Source organism: Dermacentor andersoni, chromosome 8, assembly GCF_023375885.2.
Source record: "Dermacentor andersoni chromosome 8, qqDerAnde1_hic_scaffold, whole genome shotgun sequence".
NCBI lineage: Eukaryota > Metazoa > Arthropoda > Arachnida > Ixodida > Ixodidae > Dermacentor > Dermacentor andersoni.
In genome coordinates this window covers 52,094,104-52,107,647 of record NC_092821.1, presented here as the reverse complement: position 1 = coordinate 52,107,647, position 13,544 = coordinate 52,094,104, and the positions used below count along the sequence as shown (strand labels likewise).

General features: G+C 43.7%; 1 protein-coding gene across 4 annotated transcripts; it reads left to right on the top strand.

The window, feature by feature from the left end:
- The first annotated feature begins 6,545 nt into the window (after window positions 1–6,545).
- Window positions 6,546–13,126, top strand: LOC126526153 (uncharacterized). Of its 4 annotated transcripts, none has more exons than XM_055068002.2 (3): window positions 6,576–7,737; window positions 10,429–10,546; window positions 12,921–13,072. In XM_055068002.2, the coding sequence occupies exons 1-3, from the start codon at window positions 7,083–7,085 to the stop codon at window positions 13,009–13,011; spliced, it is 864 nt and encodes a 287-aa protein (XP_054923977.1). In that variant the 5' UTR covers window positions 6,576–7,082; the 3' UTR covers window positions 13,012–13,072. The 4 variants fall into 4 exon arrangements, with proteins under 4 accessions (XP_054923975.1, XP_054923977.1, XP_054923978.1 ...); XM_055068003.2 differs by lacking the exon at window positions 10,429–10,546 and adding an exon at window positions 9,912–9,972 and having other exon boundaries at window positions 6,580–7,737; XM_055068000.2 differs by having other exon boundaries at window positions 6,546–7,737; window positions 10,429–13,072.
- The last annotated feature ends 418 nt before the right edge of the window (window positions 13,127–13,544 follow it).

The window sequence follows — 13,544 nt, the reverse complement described above, 5'->3', positions numbered from 1 at the left end:
AGGACAAACACGAGCAATCTTCAATTCATCTGGGAACGTACCACTTGTAAACATCAAATTTATAATATACGCTAGAACCTCGCATATTAATGCAGACACATACTTCAACGGTATTGCTTTGATGTCGTCATGGCCTGCTGAGACATTGTTTTTTATTTTCCCAATGTAGGTAGCTACTTCTTGTGGGATCACAGGCAGCAACGAAATAGAGTTAGGTAAAGTGATAATGAGGTTGCATACGGGAGCATTAGACAGAGCTTGATCTAATGCAGGCTTGCCAGCTTCAATGAAGAAATGGTTTATTGTGTTAGCTAATTGAGTTCCGTGAACTTGGGAATTAGATGCAGCGATTTCCGAGTGGTCCCTGCACTTGTGTTTGTTTATTAGTTCGTTTATCTCACTCCAAACTTTCTTGCGATCATTATAAATTCTGGAGAACCGTTTTGTATAGTAAGCTGTTTTTGCAAACTTGAGGTCTTTATTTAGTTTATTCCTGAATTTTTTGAATTCTCTAAAAAGGACTGCATCGCGAGTATGTACAAAGTCATGATACACACAACACTGTTTTTAATAAAGGAAAGAAATCGGACATCCACCCATTCATAGCAATTGCTACAAAGGTTATTACGTCAATTATTACAATTGTTATTACGTCAGAACACTGTTTTGCGTGTGCATTTCTTTAAATGGTGCCATTGTGTGGGCTGTGCGTAGTGAAGCCTCAATCAGATGACAATTTTTTCTGCCAAATATTAGGTAATAAACAGTCATTTTATTATGTCTCAAGTGAAATTAATGTAACTGTATCACCGGAAGTACATTTACCACTAATGTGCAGTGAATTTATCGCAGTGCATCCTTTGTGCAGAAACAGGCAAAACTATTTCTTTATTTACACTGTACTCCGCGTTAGGAATTTTAGCAAAGTGGCAAACTAACAAGAGCCTCATTTGAAATGCCTTTAAAGAGCAATAACTTTATAATTATTATTTTCCACTTTTAAGAAATGACTACAGGAATCTGTTTTATCCACCTCGCACGCAAAGAAGTTCAAAGTTGAAGATCTGAAGGGGTGCTTTTTTACTCACCGGTGCACTTGCCCAAAGGCTGCGAGATTAATCCGCTTTCTAATCCCAGACAGACTGCGCTCAGTTTGAGCGATAAATGTTCATACTAGCAAGCAAATATTTTTTAAGCAACACGTCATTATGAGGCCAGACACGGCAGATCACTAACGATGGAAGCCGTGGAGCCGTTATGGCACTGAACACCGTTATGGCACTGAAATGCCGCAGCTGATAACATTCACTGCCTTTAAACACATTCGCTTGGCGGCTGCTATAGAGCGTTGGACGCATAAACAGGCCGAGATGATATTGTTATGTAATTAAAACAAACCTGCGTGATGCTGCTCAAAGGAAACGACCACACCATTCGCAAATATTACTGCCGTACAATTCGAATCGACAAATGGCACGGACTGCAATTGATACCAGTGGGCTGCTGCTTATACACTTCAGTGAGGTCTCAAAACCTTTATTCAAGTAATAAAACATAGACATTAATAACATAAGTCCAATAAAACTGATCTGCTTATTCGTAAAACAGTGGCATGTTAACTATGTTTCTCGGTTATTATTTGTACATTTATAAACCAAATATTTAGCCACATTGAATGCCCCTAGCAGAAAAATTACGAATTAAAGTGTACTTCATGCTTCATGCTGGAACGCGGATGGATGGATGGGCGGATGGATGGATGTTATGAGCGTCCCCTTTGGTACAGGGCGGTGGGTTGCGCGACCAAGCTCTTGCTCTTATACTGCCCAATGTCCTACCTAGGTTAAGCAAGAAAAAAAGACAAAACCACTATGAACTCCCACAACCAAATTCTGTGATCCCCTATTGCGAACTTTGCTTTTGTACGTCTCCGTTTCTTGTTTTCCTACTTCTCTTCCACCAATCCTCCGATGGCCTCTTAGTAATCCCTATTGCGGACCTGTTTACTTTTCCACTGCTCTCGCTGAACCCAAGGGCTTCAAGGAGGCCAGTGGTGGCTAAATCGACCGCTGGGCAGACGTCTTCACATTCTAATAAAAACATGCTCCATAGTTTCCCTACTTTTACCGCAGCAAGCACATGCTTCTTCTTCCTTCTTATATCTCGCTTTATAGGTGTGTGTTCTAAGGCATCCCAATATCGCTTCGAAAAGTAATGAGCTGCCCTTTGAGTAATCATAAATTGTTTCTTTCCTGATTTTGTTTTTTCCTCTTAAGTAGTTACTCATGGCAGGTTTCTTTCTCATTGCCGCCACCCATGAGATTATTTCTGCCTCTCTGACTTTCCGCTTGATGTTCTTTGTTGCTGTGTTGCCCACCCTACAGGCCGCATACTTGCTGGTAAGCTTCCTAGTTCTTTTCCTCCACTGTGAATCAATGTTTTTCCTGTACAGAAACCTGAACACCCTCCCAGCCCATTTACTTTCTTCCATATTCCTCAGCCGTTCTTCATACTCAATTTTACTGCGAGCTTCCCTCACTTCAATACTAGTCCAGCCCATATCACCCTTCACAGTTTCATTTGTAGACTTCCCATGAGTACGCAATGCGAGGCATCCCACTGACCTTTGGCTCCCATCGAGTCCTGATTGTATTCCTGATTTAAAGCAAACAACCGCATTTCCAAAAGTAAATCCTGGTACCATTACACCTTTCCGCATACCTCGGAGCACCTCGTACTTATTGTATGCCCATATCGCGCTGTGCTTCATTATGGCTGCATTTCTCTTCCCCTTCACTGTTATTGTTTTTTCCTGTGTTTCCATATATCTATTGCCTTCATTTATCGATATACCAAGGTATTTATATTCTGTTAGCCGAGGTATTCCTGTCCCTGTATTGCCACTGTCTGTTCACTGTTTTCATTGAATACCATAACACCTGACTTTCTCACACTAAATTTCAAATCTAAATTGTTGCTTTCCTGTCCACAGATATTAGCCAGATGTTGCAAATCCCTTTGCTTGTTAGCTAGCAACACAATGTCGACCGCATAATATAAACCTGGAAGCTGCTGCTCTACTACTGTACCCACCTGCTTGTATGAGAGATTAAACCTGAAGTCCGATTGTGACTTCGGATTGGCATCATTCTCAGAGAGCCAGGACACCTTGAAGACGCGCCTGACAAGCACCGTTCCGTCTGTCAGAATGATTCATTTTCTGCTAAAACAGCACGTAAAAAGCTGTTTTAGCTTTATTATTATGCAAAATGATATTGTTTAACTATGCAAACTTGTTATTGCATGTACAATTATATGAAACCTAAAAAGTATCAGTGGGCCAAAAAAGTTAAAGGACAGATGACAAGATTCGCGCTCGCTTTGGAACAGTTTGTCATCTGTTCTTGCTTTTCTTCGCTTGGTTATGCATTGTAGGTGAGTAAACTTCACTGGAAGATGTCGTATGCGTGAATGGAAATATTTTACAAAGATTTTACTTTAAGAACACATTATTTGTGTGCCCATTTCCTGGTTTTAGACGAAGCTTCTTACAACACCAGCCAACGCGAGGCTCGCAGACACATATACCATCATTCTCATGATGGCATGGCGCCCCTTAAGAAACTCCCGTAGACAGTGGCGCCAGATTTTCTTCTAGGTGTTATAGTGAGAAACTCTATGCATGTAGGTTGAGGCAATGCTCAGGAGAACCCCCGCAGACACTAGCGCCACATTTCCTTCTAGGGTATTTGGAAACTCTATGGCTGGGACCATAGAATTTCTTCTGTGGCTGGCATAGAGTTTCTCACCATGTTACCTTGAGGGAAATCTGGTGCTTCTGCACAGTGGTATGCATGGTGGTATGCGTGGGAATGCCGGTATTGGCATCCGATGACTTCTGATTGGCATCATTCTCGGAGAGCGAGGGGCCGAATCTTATAACGGTTCGGTTTGGGAACCGTTCGTTTGGCCTCACCTGATTGGCCAAAATTTTGGTTACGCCACAGGTCGTCAGAGGCAACGGGGCGGTATCGTAATTTATGAATGCATCACGCATATGTCAATCATCTTCAAAGCGAACCGGTCGTAGGAACCGGCGAAGGGGTAGTCCGCTTTGGGTTCTGTTGCTATGGCTTAGCTGTTGGCTTGTGACCCTGGCCGCGCGTGCCGGTCGTGCGACCCCGGAGACACGCGGGCGTTGCGCGCGCGTGCGTTGGTTGCCTTGTAGGCTATTGCCTTCGTTGTCTGCTTGGCGTTGCTCTTTCGGTGTCGACCACGGCTGGAAGTGCGATACGCGTTCGAAGAAGTGACGGATAATGAGTTGCACCGCCCTTGCCGGCTTTCTAAGTAGACCTTTTGCAGGCTACGCTATCGAATGGAGGAGACTCGGGTGCAACCGTACCAGTGGTCATTTCACGCAGAGGAAGGAATATTGCGCGCTGCGGTTCATCGCCACCGGCCTGCAGCTCCCAGAGGTAGGTCGGACGCGAAGCATTCATCGGTATGGCCTAGATCTCTGCTGCCGACACTGTCCACGAAGTTGCTCTCTCAATTACTGTGTTGGCCGGTAAAAGGGCTGGGTCAGCTTTCCCGTGACCTCCTCAAAGCCAATGCCTAGGAGATATTTGCATGGTGAGATCGAATTCACAGTGCTATCGCCAGCGTGAATAGCTCGCAGATCGCCGTTCAGCAATCGGAAGGGTTCAACCTAGGCTGGTTCAGCGCTTCCTTCGTTCGGCTGATAAAACTATAGAGTCAGGATGGGAAGATTGTGGAGATCTCTTATTTGGCTGCCCTTTCTCTCTAGTTCTGGAGTGCCACACTTTGTTCAATTTCACTGCACAGCGTGCACCGTCAGCACCACACTCTTCGATTTTACTTCGTGCAGGCAATGCAGGGCCCGTATATCATCATGTTCGATTTCAAGTTCCATGGCTTCTATCACGCGACGCGCCATGGGGCAGATCGCAGGGATAGCGGCAACGTGGCGGCGAGCGAGTCCGAGCAGATGACGAAGGGCGAAAAAAGAAGGAAAATTGATATAGTCGGCTAGTAAAGGTGTCCCTAAAACTGCAGTTCACGGTTTTGTCGCGCTCGCTACTTAAGAAGTGCTGGCAGTGCGTTCCTGTTGCGTGCATCGTGCGAGCTTCTGGTAGCAGACAACATAGCGCTGCGCTCTGCCAACTGGATGGATGGATGGAAGGTAGGAGCGTCCCCTTTGAAACGGGGTTATGGCAGTTGCTACCATGCTCAGCTTTTTATTGTTGTTTAACTGTGTTGTAAGTTATTAAAATTCGCCATTTTCTTTAAATACGTCTTCCTCCACTTTTAACCTTATGTCACCTCTCTGCTTTTGAGCCACCAATCCTCCAATCGCCTTTTGCTAGTTTCCACCGCACATTTATATACACGACTATTGTTATATCTGAACCCTAGGGCCTCGGGAAGCGTGACTGTGCCCGCATCGACATCGGGATGGATACCATCACATTTTAGTGTGAGGTGTTCTGTTGTTTCTACAGATTTACCACACACAGTACATGTGTCTTCTTCTTCGTTAAATTTATTTTTATAGCTCCGCGTTCTAAGACATCCTGACCTAGCTTCAAAGAGTAGGGCACTGCCTCTTGAGTTATCATAAAACGCTTCCCTCCTGATCTGCTGTTTCCAGTATCGATTAGTTCCACACCATGCTTCTTTTCCATTGAATTTATCCAATTTTTACCTTTCGCATTTTTAACCTGTCGTTTAATGCTCTGTCTTTCTCCGTCCTCGTGTCTGGCATACTTACTGGTCAGCTTCCCAGTTCTTTTCCGCCATTGTGAGTCAACACAATGGCGGAAATCTGTATCTGTACCGCGATCCTCTTTCTGTATAGGTATTTAAATACCTTAACTCATTTACGCTTGCGATACAACCTGTCGGCTGAGAATGAAAAAGAATGACATTAATAAATTACTTCTGCACTGCGTAAATGCCCGGCACCACACGTTTATACTTCAGAACTTGGCCTATAATACTTAATTTATATTTTACATTTATTTAGCAAGCAGAAACATTCTGCAATTGCTCGATTAGCTCGTCATATAATGACGTACACTTCAGAGGTGGCACCCTCTCATCTATTGGTCGCGTCCTCCCTTTCTTCCACCACCGGCTTGGGAGTGGCACATTTAGTGACGTAAGCGGCGAAGCGAACGGTTCGTATTCCTAACCGTTATAAGATTCGGCCGCAGGACACCTTGAAGACGCGCCTGGCAAACACCGTTCCGTCTGTCACAATGATTCATTTTCGACTAAAAACAGCACGTAAAAAGCTGTTTTAGCTTTGTTATTACATGAAAACATGTTTTGTTTAACTATGAAAACTTGTTATTGCATGTACGATTATATAAAACGTAAAAAAGTGTCAGCGGGCTGCTAAACTTAAAGGGACACTAAAGCGAAAAACAAATCAGGGTAAACTAAGAAAGCATTGTTTGAGAACTCTGCAGGCAGTCATTTCACAATAATAGTTGGCAAAGACTGCTGCAACGCGGTGCTCCCCAGACGACCCCACACAGAATCGACTCCTGCAACGCACGGAAGTGAAGTCACTAAATGTCAACGTCACATGCACGCGTATTTCCGTTTTTTCGAGGGCGCGTGGTTTGATTGTTTGTTCGCACGTGACATTCAGTACGCATCCCGTCAGCCGCGCTTGCGGGTCGTGCTTTTCTGCTGCCGCTGGTGCTGGACCCAAGGCCTGGTTCTGCTGCATTCTCGCAAGCCTTTGACATCATCCTTTTATATGCGCGAAAGCTGCTTTGCAGGGTTATCTTATATTTGCTAGCGTTATATATATCTATTCTAATAAGTATTTTGATGGTATTTTGATTGTGTTAGTCGCGTATTTGCCGATCTTGCTGTCCTTGTTCGCGACCTCTTGCTTTGTTCAACCCTAGCGCGGATTTCCCTGATTCAACGTATATATAGTGCTGACTAGAAGGTAGCCTCCTTTCGTTTGTGAAAAAGCTCAGATTTATTTTCTCGCAGTCTTTCTTTTTCTTCTAGGTGTCATTTTAGATTGCACTGCTTGCAACATGACACGTGTTTTGGTTGCCGGTGACTCGATGGTGAAATACGCGGACCAGTATTTCCCATCGCGTCGTAGTTTGTCAGTCAGTGTTGCCGCGCATAGAGGAATAAGGATTGAGCATTTGCTGTCAATGATTGCTGACAAGCTAGCTGGTTTTGATGTTGTCATTGTGCACGTTGGCACTAACAACACTGTTGACAGTGTCAGCGTGTGCATGGACAAGTATCGCCAGCTCGCTCAGGGGATCATTGAGAGAAATCCCATGGTGCATGTAGCTTTTTCTGCCATTCTTCCTCGGGGGCAGAATCAGTACAGCTCATGGGAAGCTCAGTCCTCATGGTTGCATGACCTGAATGGTAACTACAAAAGGATTAACAGTGCCCTGATGCAGTACTGCCACGAGTGCGGCTACACATTCCTGGGTGGTCTCGTGGACAACTGGCCCAGTTGCCTGAGCAGAGATGGTGTCCACCCGAGCCGCTTTGGTAACAAGGTGCTGGCAGACTTCCTGTACCAGGGGGCCTGCACCCTGTCCATCCATCTGGAGAGAAGCCGCATCCAGCAGTCCTACAAGGAGACCCAGGCACCTTCTTCATGGACCAGTTGGACTCGGCAGGACAGCATCCCTGCCATCTCCGAGGCTGACTTTCCCCCGCTTGGTTTGCATATTTTAATTTCTTCGCATGCAGCAAGTGGACCTTCCACAGCACCAGCTCCTGTCTGGAAAGCCAGCACTGCTCCCTTGCAGAGGCACGGCACTAACCAGCCTACCAGAACCCTTCAAGGTGCTGGATTTTCACTTGTTGGCGGTGTCCGTGTCCGTTGCAAGGGAAGCAAGGCTTGGTTCACCTGGGACAGCCTGCCTTCCCCCACTTTCCATGGCACAAGTGTACCAAGTAGGGGAAAAGCCGAGGGGAGGTCTGCTGAGCCAATGATCCCTGGTCGAGGTGCAAGCACCACTTGTGTCTGGAAAACTAGGAGAGCCACACAAAAGCATGAGAGTGCTCCTGTTGTGTGCTCACCTGTGGGGGAAGGAGAGGCCAGTGCTCAAGAAGCAGCTGTGCCAGAGGCTGTCTCCCACTGTGGCGACAGGGAGTGGAAAGTGGTAGTATCGAGGAGGAGGCGGAAGGCTGCAGCACTGCACAAGCAAGAATGGAGCTGTGACCTGGCTGCAGACAGGAAAGGCAAAGTTCTTGCTGTGACAGCTGCCAAGTTCTTGAAGTTCGCTTCACCTTTGAAAGCAGTTGTTAGCCAGAAACAGACATGCATTAACAGTATAAAGTCTGAGTCTGCTCCTTCTGCTGTCTCTGGTAGCAAGCTTGAAGGACAAGCCAGTGCCCCTCATGACACCATTTGTGATAGTTTTGGCAAGGTGCAGCATGTGGCTAGCAGGCAGAATAAAGACTGCTTGGTAGTTGCTATGGCTGAGTGCAGACCTGTCATAAATGGTGTTCCAAATGAGGTCATTGTCTGCAAATGCTGTAGGTCAGAAACAATGCAAGATGGAGGGCAGATGAGCAATCCTGGCACAGAGGCTGGTGACCTTGACAAAGCTGCGTGCATTGCTCCCACGCGACGTAGGTGTTGTGAGGCTGCTTTGACATCCAGCTGCAGGCCTGCCAGCTCTGATGCCCAGGCTGTTTGTGAAGGAGCTGGTGCTAACACAACCAGAGTTCCTAACACTGTCACTTTATTGCATGGTGGAGGCAGCAAAGTTTATTTAAATGCAACATTTGATAATTTTATTTCTTTCAGGCAAAGCTTTGATGAATGGTGCAGGGAGGGCAAGCACATAGTCACAATAAGTAGGTCTCATAGAAGTCCATTTGCAACAGAATCTAAAGAGTTTGAGTATATTAGGATTTCATATAGCTGTGTTCATGGTCGTGCTATAAAACCAAGAGGCACAGGAAAGCGACCCAAGCAAGCATACAATGGTACTGGTTGTGAAATGGCAGTTTCAGTAAGCCTGTGCAAGTCACCTACTCTTCACTACAAAATAACCAAGCTGCAAGCTAAGCATAATCACGCCACGAAGTATTATGACTTGTATCCTCAAAGCAGGCTTCTAAACGATGCAGAGAAGGTAGAATTCTTTGATTTTGCCAAATGTAATATTGGCCCAAAGTATTTTAAAAGTTTGGTCAAACAGAAAACGGGCAAGAAATTAACTACAAAAGATGTTAACAATTACAAGCAAAGGTTTTCTATTCCTATTCGCAACGAGCAGGCTCACGGAGAAATGGTTTTGGAAAAAATAGACACCTTGTTAGCAAATAATCCAAACTGGGTCATTCACTATGAAAAGAATCAAAGTAATAACCTGCAATTTGTGTTACTTCAGACAACGCACATGCGTGAGATTTTGGAAAAGTACCCAGAGATTTTATTTATTGATGGAACATATAAAGTAAACATTGAAGGCTATATCTTGTACTCTATATTGGTTGAAGATGGTGGAGGTCGTGGGAGACCTGTGTGTTATGCCTTTTTGCAGAATGAAACGACTGAAATTGTGCAGGCTATGTTTGCCAAGTTTGCAGAGTTTAACCCGTTCATTGTATCTGCTTGCAGAGTAGTCATGATAGATAAAGACATGAACGAGCTACGCATTTTGACCAAGATTCTTCCTAATTCTGAAATTTTGTTGTGTACATGGCATGTGCTGCAATGCTTTCAGCAAAAAGTCAATGAGAAAGCTAGACTGCAGCGTGATCAGTTACTCCCTCTGTTAAAAAAAATTGTTTATTCCTTCACTGTGCAGGACTACTTAGACAGGCTTGCTGAGCTCGAAGTTATGGCGTCTAAAGATTTTATTTCTTATTACATGCAGAACTGGCACTCCTGTAAAGAAATGTGGGTACATGCATATCGGCAGAAACTTCCTACATTTGGTAATAACACGAATAATCGCATTGAGTGTCACAATCAAAAAATTAAAAGTTATCTCACTTCAAGCATGCATTTGGTTCAAGCAATAGAAGCATTAGTAAGTTATATTGAGAAGGATTTCTTATCTCTAAAATTTTCCAAGTTTAAGGAAATGAAGCTGAACTTAAATGTAAATGATGTCAGTGAGCCATTTCAACTAGACTTGGCCCGTAATTGCACTTCTGAGGCCACAAGTAAAGTACTTGAGCAGTATGAACGGTTTAAAGAAGTAGGTTATTTGGTTACTTCCACTGCTAATTCTTATGTAGTGGCTTCAGCAAGTTCTGAGCACAGTGTTTCATTATGCCTGACGCGTTGCATGTGTGCTTTTTATAATCAGTACAGTTTGCCTTGTGCACACATTATAGCAGCTCGCCATTTTGCCAAGCAAGACCTTTTTGACAAAGCATGCATACCAGACAGGTGGTGTAAGGATCATTTCCTGAGTGACAGCTGCATGGTCTCAAGTGCCACACCAGTGGTGACAAGCAGCATTCAGCTGCTGCCATCTGTGAAGCTCGACACTGCTCAAGAAAAGTATTCTTACACCTACAAGAGGCTTTGTGAAATGTCCAAGACTGTGGCTAATGTATTATCTAATTGTGGTGAGAAGGAGCTAATGGAAAAACTTGCATCATGCGAGGCATTCTTCAGAAACTTAACCACCTTTCCTAGTAATCAAATTACAGTTAGCTTACAAGGTACACCAGCTCCATTACCCCAGTTGACTGCTACAAGCAGTTGCAGGCATTCGAATAGTACAAAACTTAATGTACCTTTGGTAAAAGCAAGAAGAGGACGGCCAAAGAAAGTCAAAGCTGTTAAGCGTAAGTTTTTGCCATCGCAAAAGCAAATGGTAAGCCTTGCAATGGTGACAGCAGACATGTTAAATGTCTGCAAACGCTACTCTCTTTCAGATGCCGATTTAAATGCTTTAGTACAGGGCACCTCAATATCAGACAGCGTGATTAACGTAGCACAATACTTGATTCATAAAAAGTTTCCTCACTGGGATGGTTTTCAAGATGTGCTACTTGGCCATCGTTTACAATTTACTAAAGTAGAAAGCCCTTTTATTCAAATCTTGCATGTCCGAAATCCCGATCACTGGCTTACGGTAACCAATGCTGACGCTGATGAAAACACAGTCTTTGTATATGACTCAATTGACCAAGGTACTCCTTCTGATGCCATCAGGCAAATCTGTCACATGCTAAAATTGCAGTCACCAACGCTGACCATTTGCACTAAAGGGGCACAAAACCAGTGCAACACGCTTGACTGTGGCTTGTTTGCAATTGCAAATATGTATTATTTAGCATCAGATTGGAGACCAGAAAATTTAAACCTTAGTCAGAGTATGCTGCGCAGACATTTGCTGAAATGCATACAAAAAGGCCACATGGAAGATTTTCCACTCACAAGCTCCCCCACTACTCGTGTGCGGCCAAAAGATTGTATTTATGAGTTGCATTGTGTATGCAGGCAACCGCTGTATGGCAGAAAAGTACTGGACATTTCTTGTGCATACTGTTCAAAAACCTTTCACAGGGAATGCCTTCGCCTTTTACCAGATAATATGGATAAAAAAATAATTGTGTGCTCTAACTCATGTTTGGCTAGTGCCAAGGAAAAAATCCACACTTGTAGTACGTAGCATTTTTCTCTTTGTACGGCTTTAGCCAAACCTGACTATAACAAGCCAGCATAAAGTGAATTATCCTGTATATTGCACACACAACTTCCTGACTGATACTCATGCAAAACACTCACTTGTAACAGAGGCCTTTTTTTTTCGTACTTTTTTTTAAAATACTGCCTAAATGTTAGAATACTCGGAAACATACCAGCAGTGTACTTCAAGCAAGCTCCGATCGAGTCTCTATTTTGAGTGACTGGCAAGCTGTTTAAGGCTAAAGATTGCTGTCTACTATGCATGGTTTTGTTTACAAAAATGCAGGTAACTCTGACTTAATTTTTCCACTGAGGACAACAAATTCATGTAGGACAAACACAATACAAAAGTTTGTTTCCTTTCGTTATAGGTGCATTTGGATTTGAAGAATTACCTGATATAATGAACCTATTTTTAGTGCATAGGCCAGTTATTATCGGGTTTCAGTGTATCTACAAGCTACCAGTAAACACTGACACAAACCGGTGATGTGAAACTTTTATTGTTCCAGAGCCCCGTTAGCAATATGCTTGTATACTTCGATGCTGTTAAGAGGTTTATTTGTTAATTATCAATGCATTAACTTAGATCCATTAGCAGCTGTGCAACTGCTTTATGGTTACCTGCGCCATCGGGATTGCTTAGGCCCAACCACAAGGAACAAGTTTACAACATATTTTTGGCCGGCTATTTGATTTGACGTGGGCACAATTCAGCATCTAGAGCATCAACCCCAGCATCTCATCATTCTTGACGATGGCAGCTGGCGTCAACAATCCGTCAGGAATGTGTTTCTTGTGGTTGAAACTTTAATGTGGGCAGGTTCACTTTGTATTATTCAATTTGAAAACCTGATCAATCTGCTTCTAAGTAGTAGCAAGTATTTTGGATATTCAACTGTGTTACAAAATTAGCTTGCCATCGGTCTGGTACTGCTTTAGCAACCGAAATCTGTACTGACATTGCCCCATTACCTTCCCGTTGCCGCAAGTCTCTCGGCGGAGCCTGACCGCTACAGAGCGCGTTCTCGGGTGGCGGATAGAGAAAACTCTTGTCATGAAGCTGCGCTAAGCAGCTTCATGCAAGACAGGCACTTGTGCCCGTGGACCAACAGGCTAAGAAAATCCTCAACAGCAGCACTCGGGTTGTCACAGTGACATGTTCATCTCGGAGTGCAAGTTGCAGATTCTTTTTAATCCTTTGTACTTCACCTGCGTTTTTTTCCCTCTTGTACAGGTCCACTGATGTACCAGCTGCATGCATTCACACTACCATCAAGTCATCAGGAGCGTCTGTACCTCTATCTAAATATTACACTATTGTCTAAGGTGGAAAATGAGACTTGTATATTTTGCTGTAATGGTTCTGCCAATAAAAGATTGATTATACATATTTCTTTTCTTGCAAAGCTGGCATTGTGTATGTAACAGGCCAGTGCAGCATATAAGCTATAACTTTTTTTTTTGCAGATGCATAACACTCACCTGCTATGAAACCAACTTGCACTGCATAGTTAATATGAAACACAGAAGATGATTGTGCACCATCTTGAGTGCCTTCACATTCTTATTTAGTAATATTTTGCATCAGCTATGCAGCACAACTTGGCTTCCATGTTGAACAAACTAGCCTACACACGTTTCCTTTTGCACTAACTACGTTAAGTATGTGCCAATTAATTCCTAGGCGAGTCTTTTTAAATACTCCTCCTTGATCAGGTGCTTGTCACTGTCAAAATTGAGGCAAGGTATAGCTTTGTCTACAATTTTTATTGTTTATGAACACAAATGAACAGAGACAGCATTTAAAAAATTCATGCTAAAGGGCAGCACTCTATAACAACCCAACACTCAAGTCCAG

Excerpts from the sequence above, each read along its gene's own strand:
- LOC126526153 (XM_055068000.2), top strand. The coding sequence starts at position 7,083 with ATGACACGTGTTTTGGTTGCCGGTGACTCGATGGTGAAATACGCGGAC. Across the intron at positions 7,738-10,428 it reads GGCTGACTTTCCCCCGCTTG|ACAGGTGGTGTAAGGATCAT; the intron begins GTTTGCATATTT and ends CATGCATACCAG.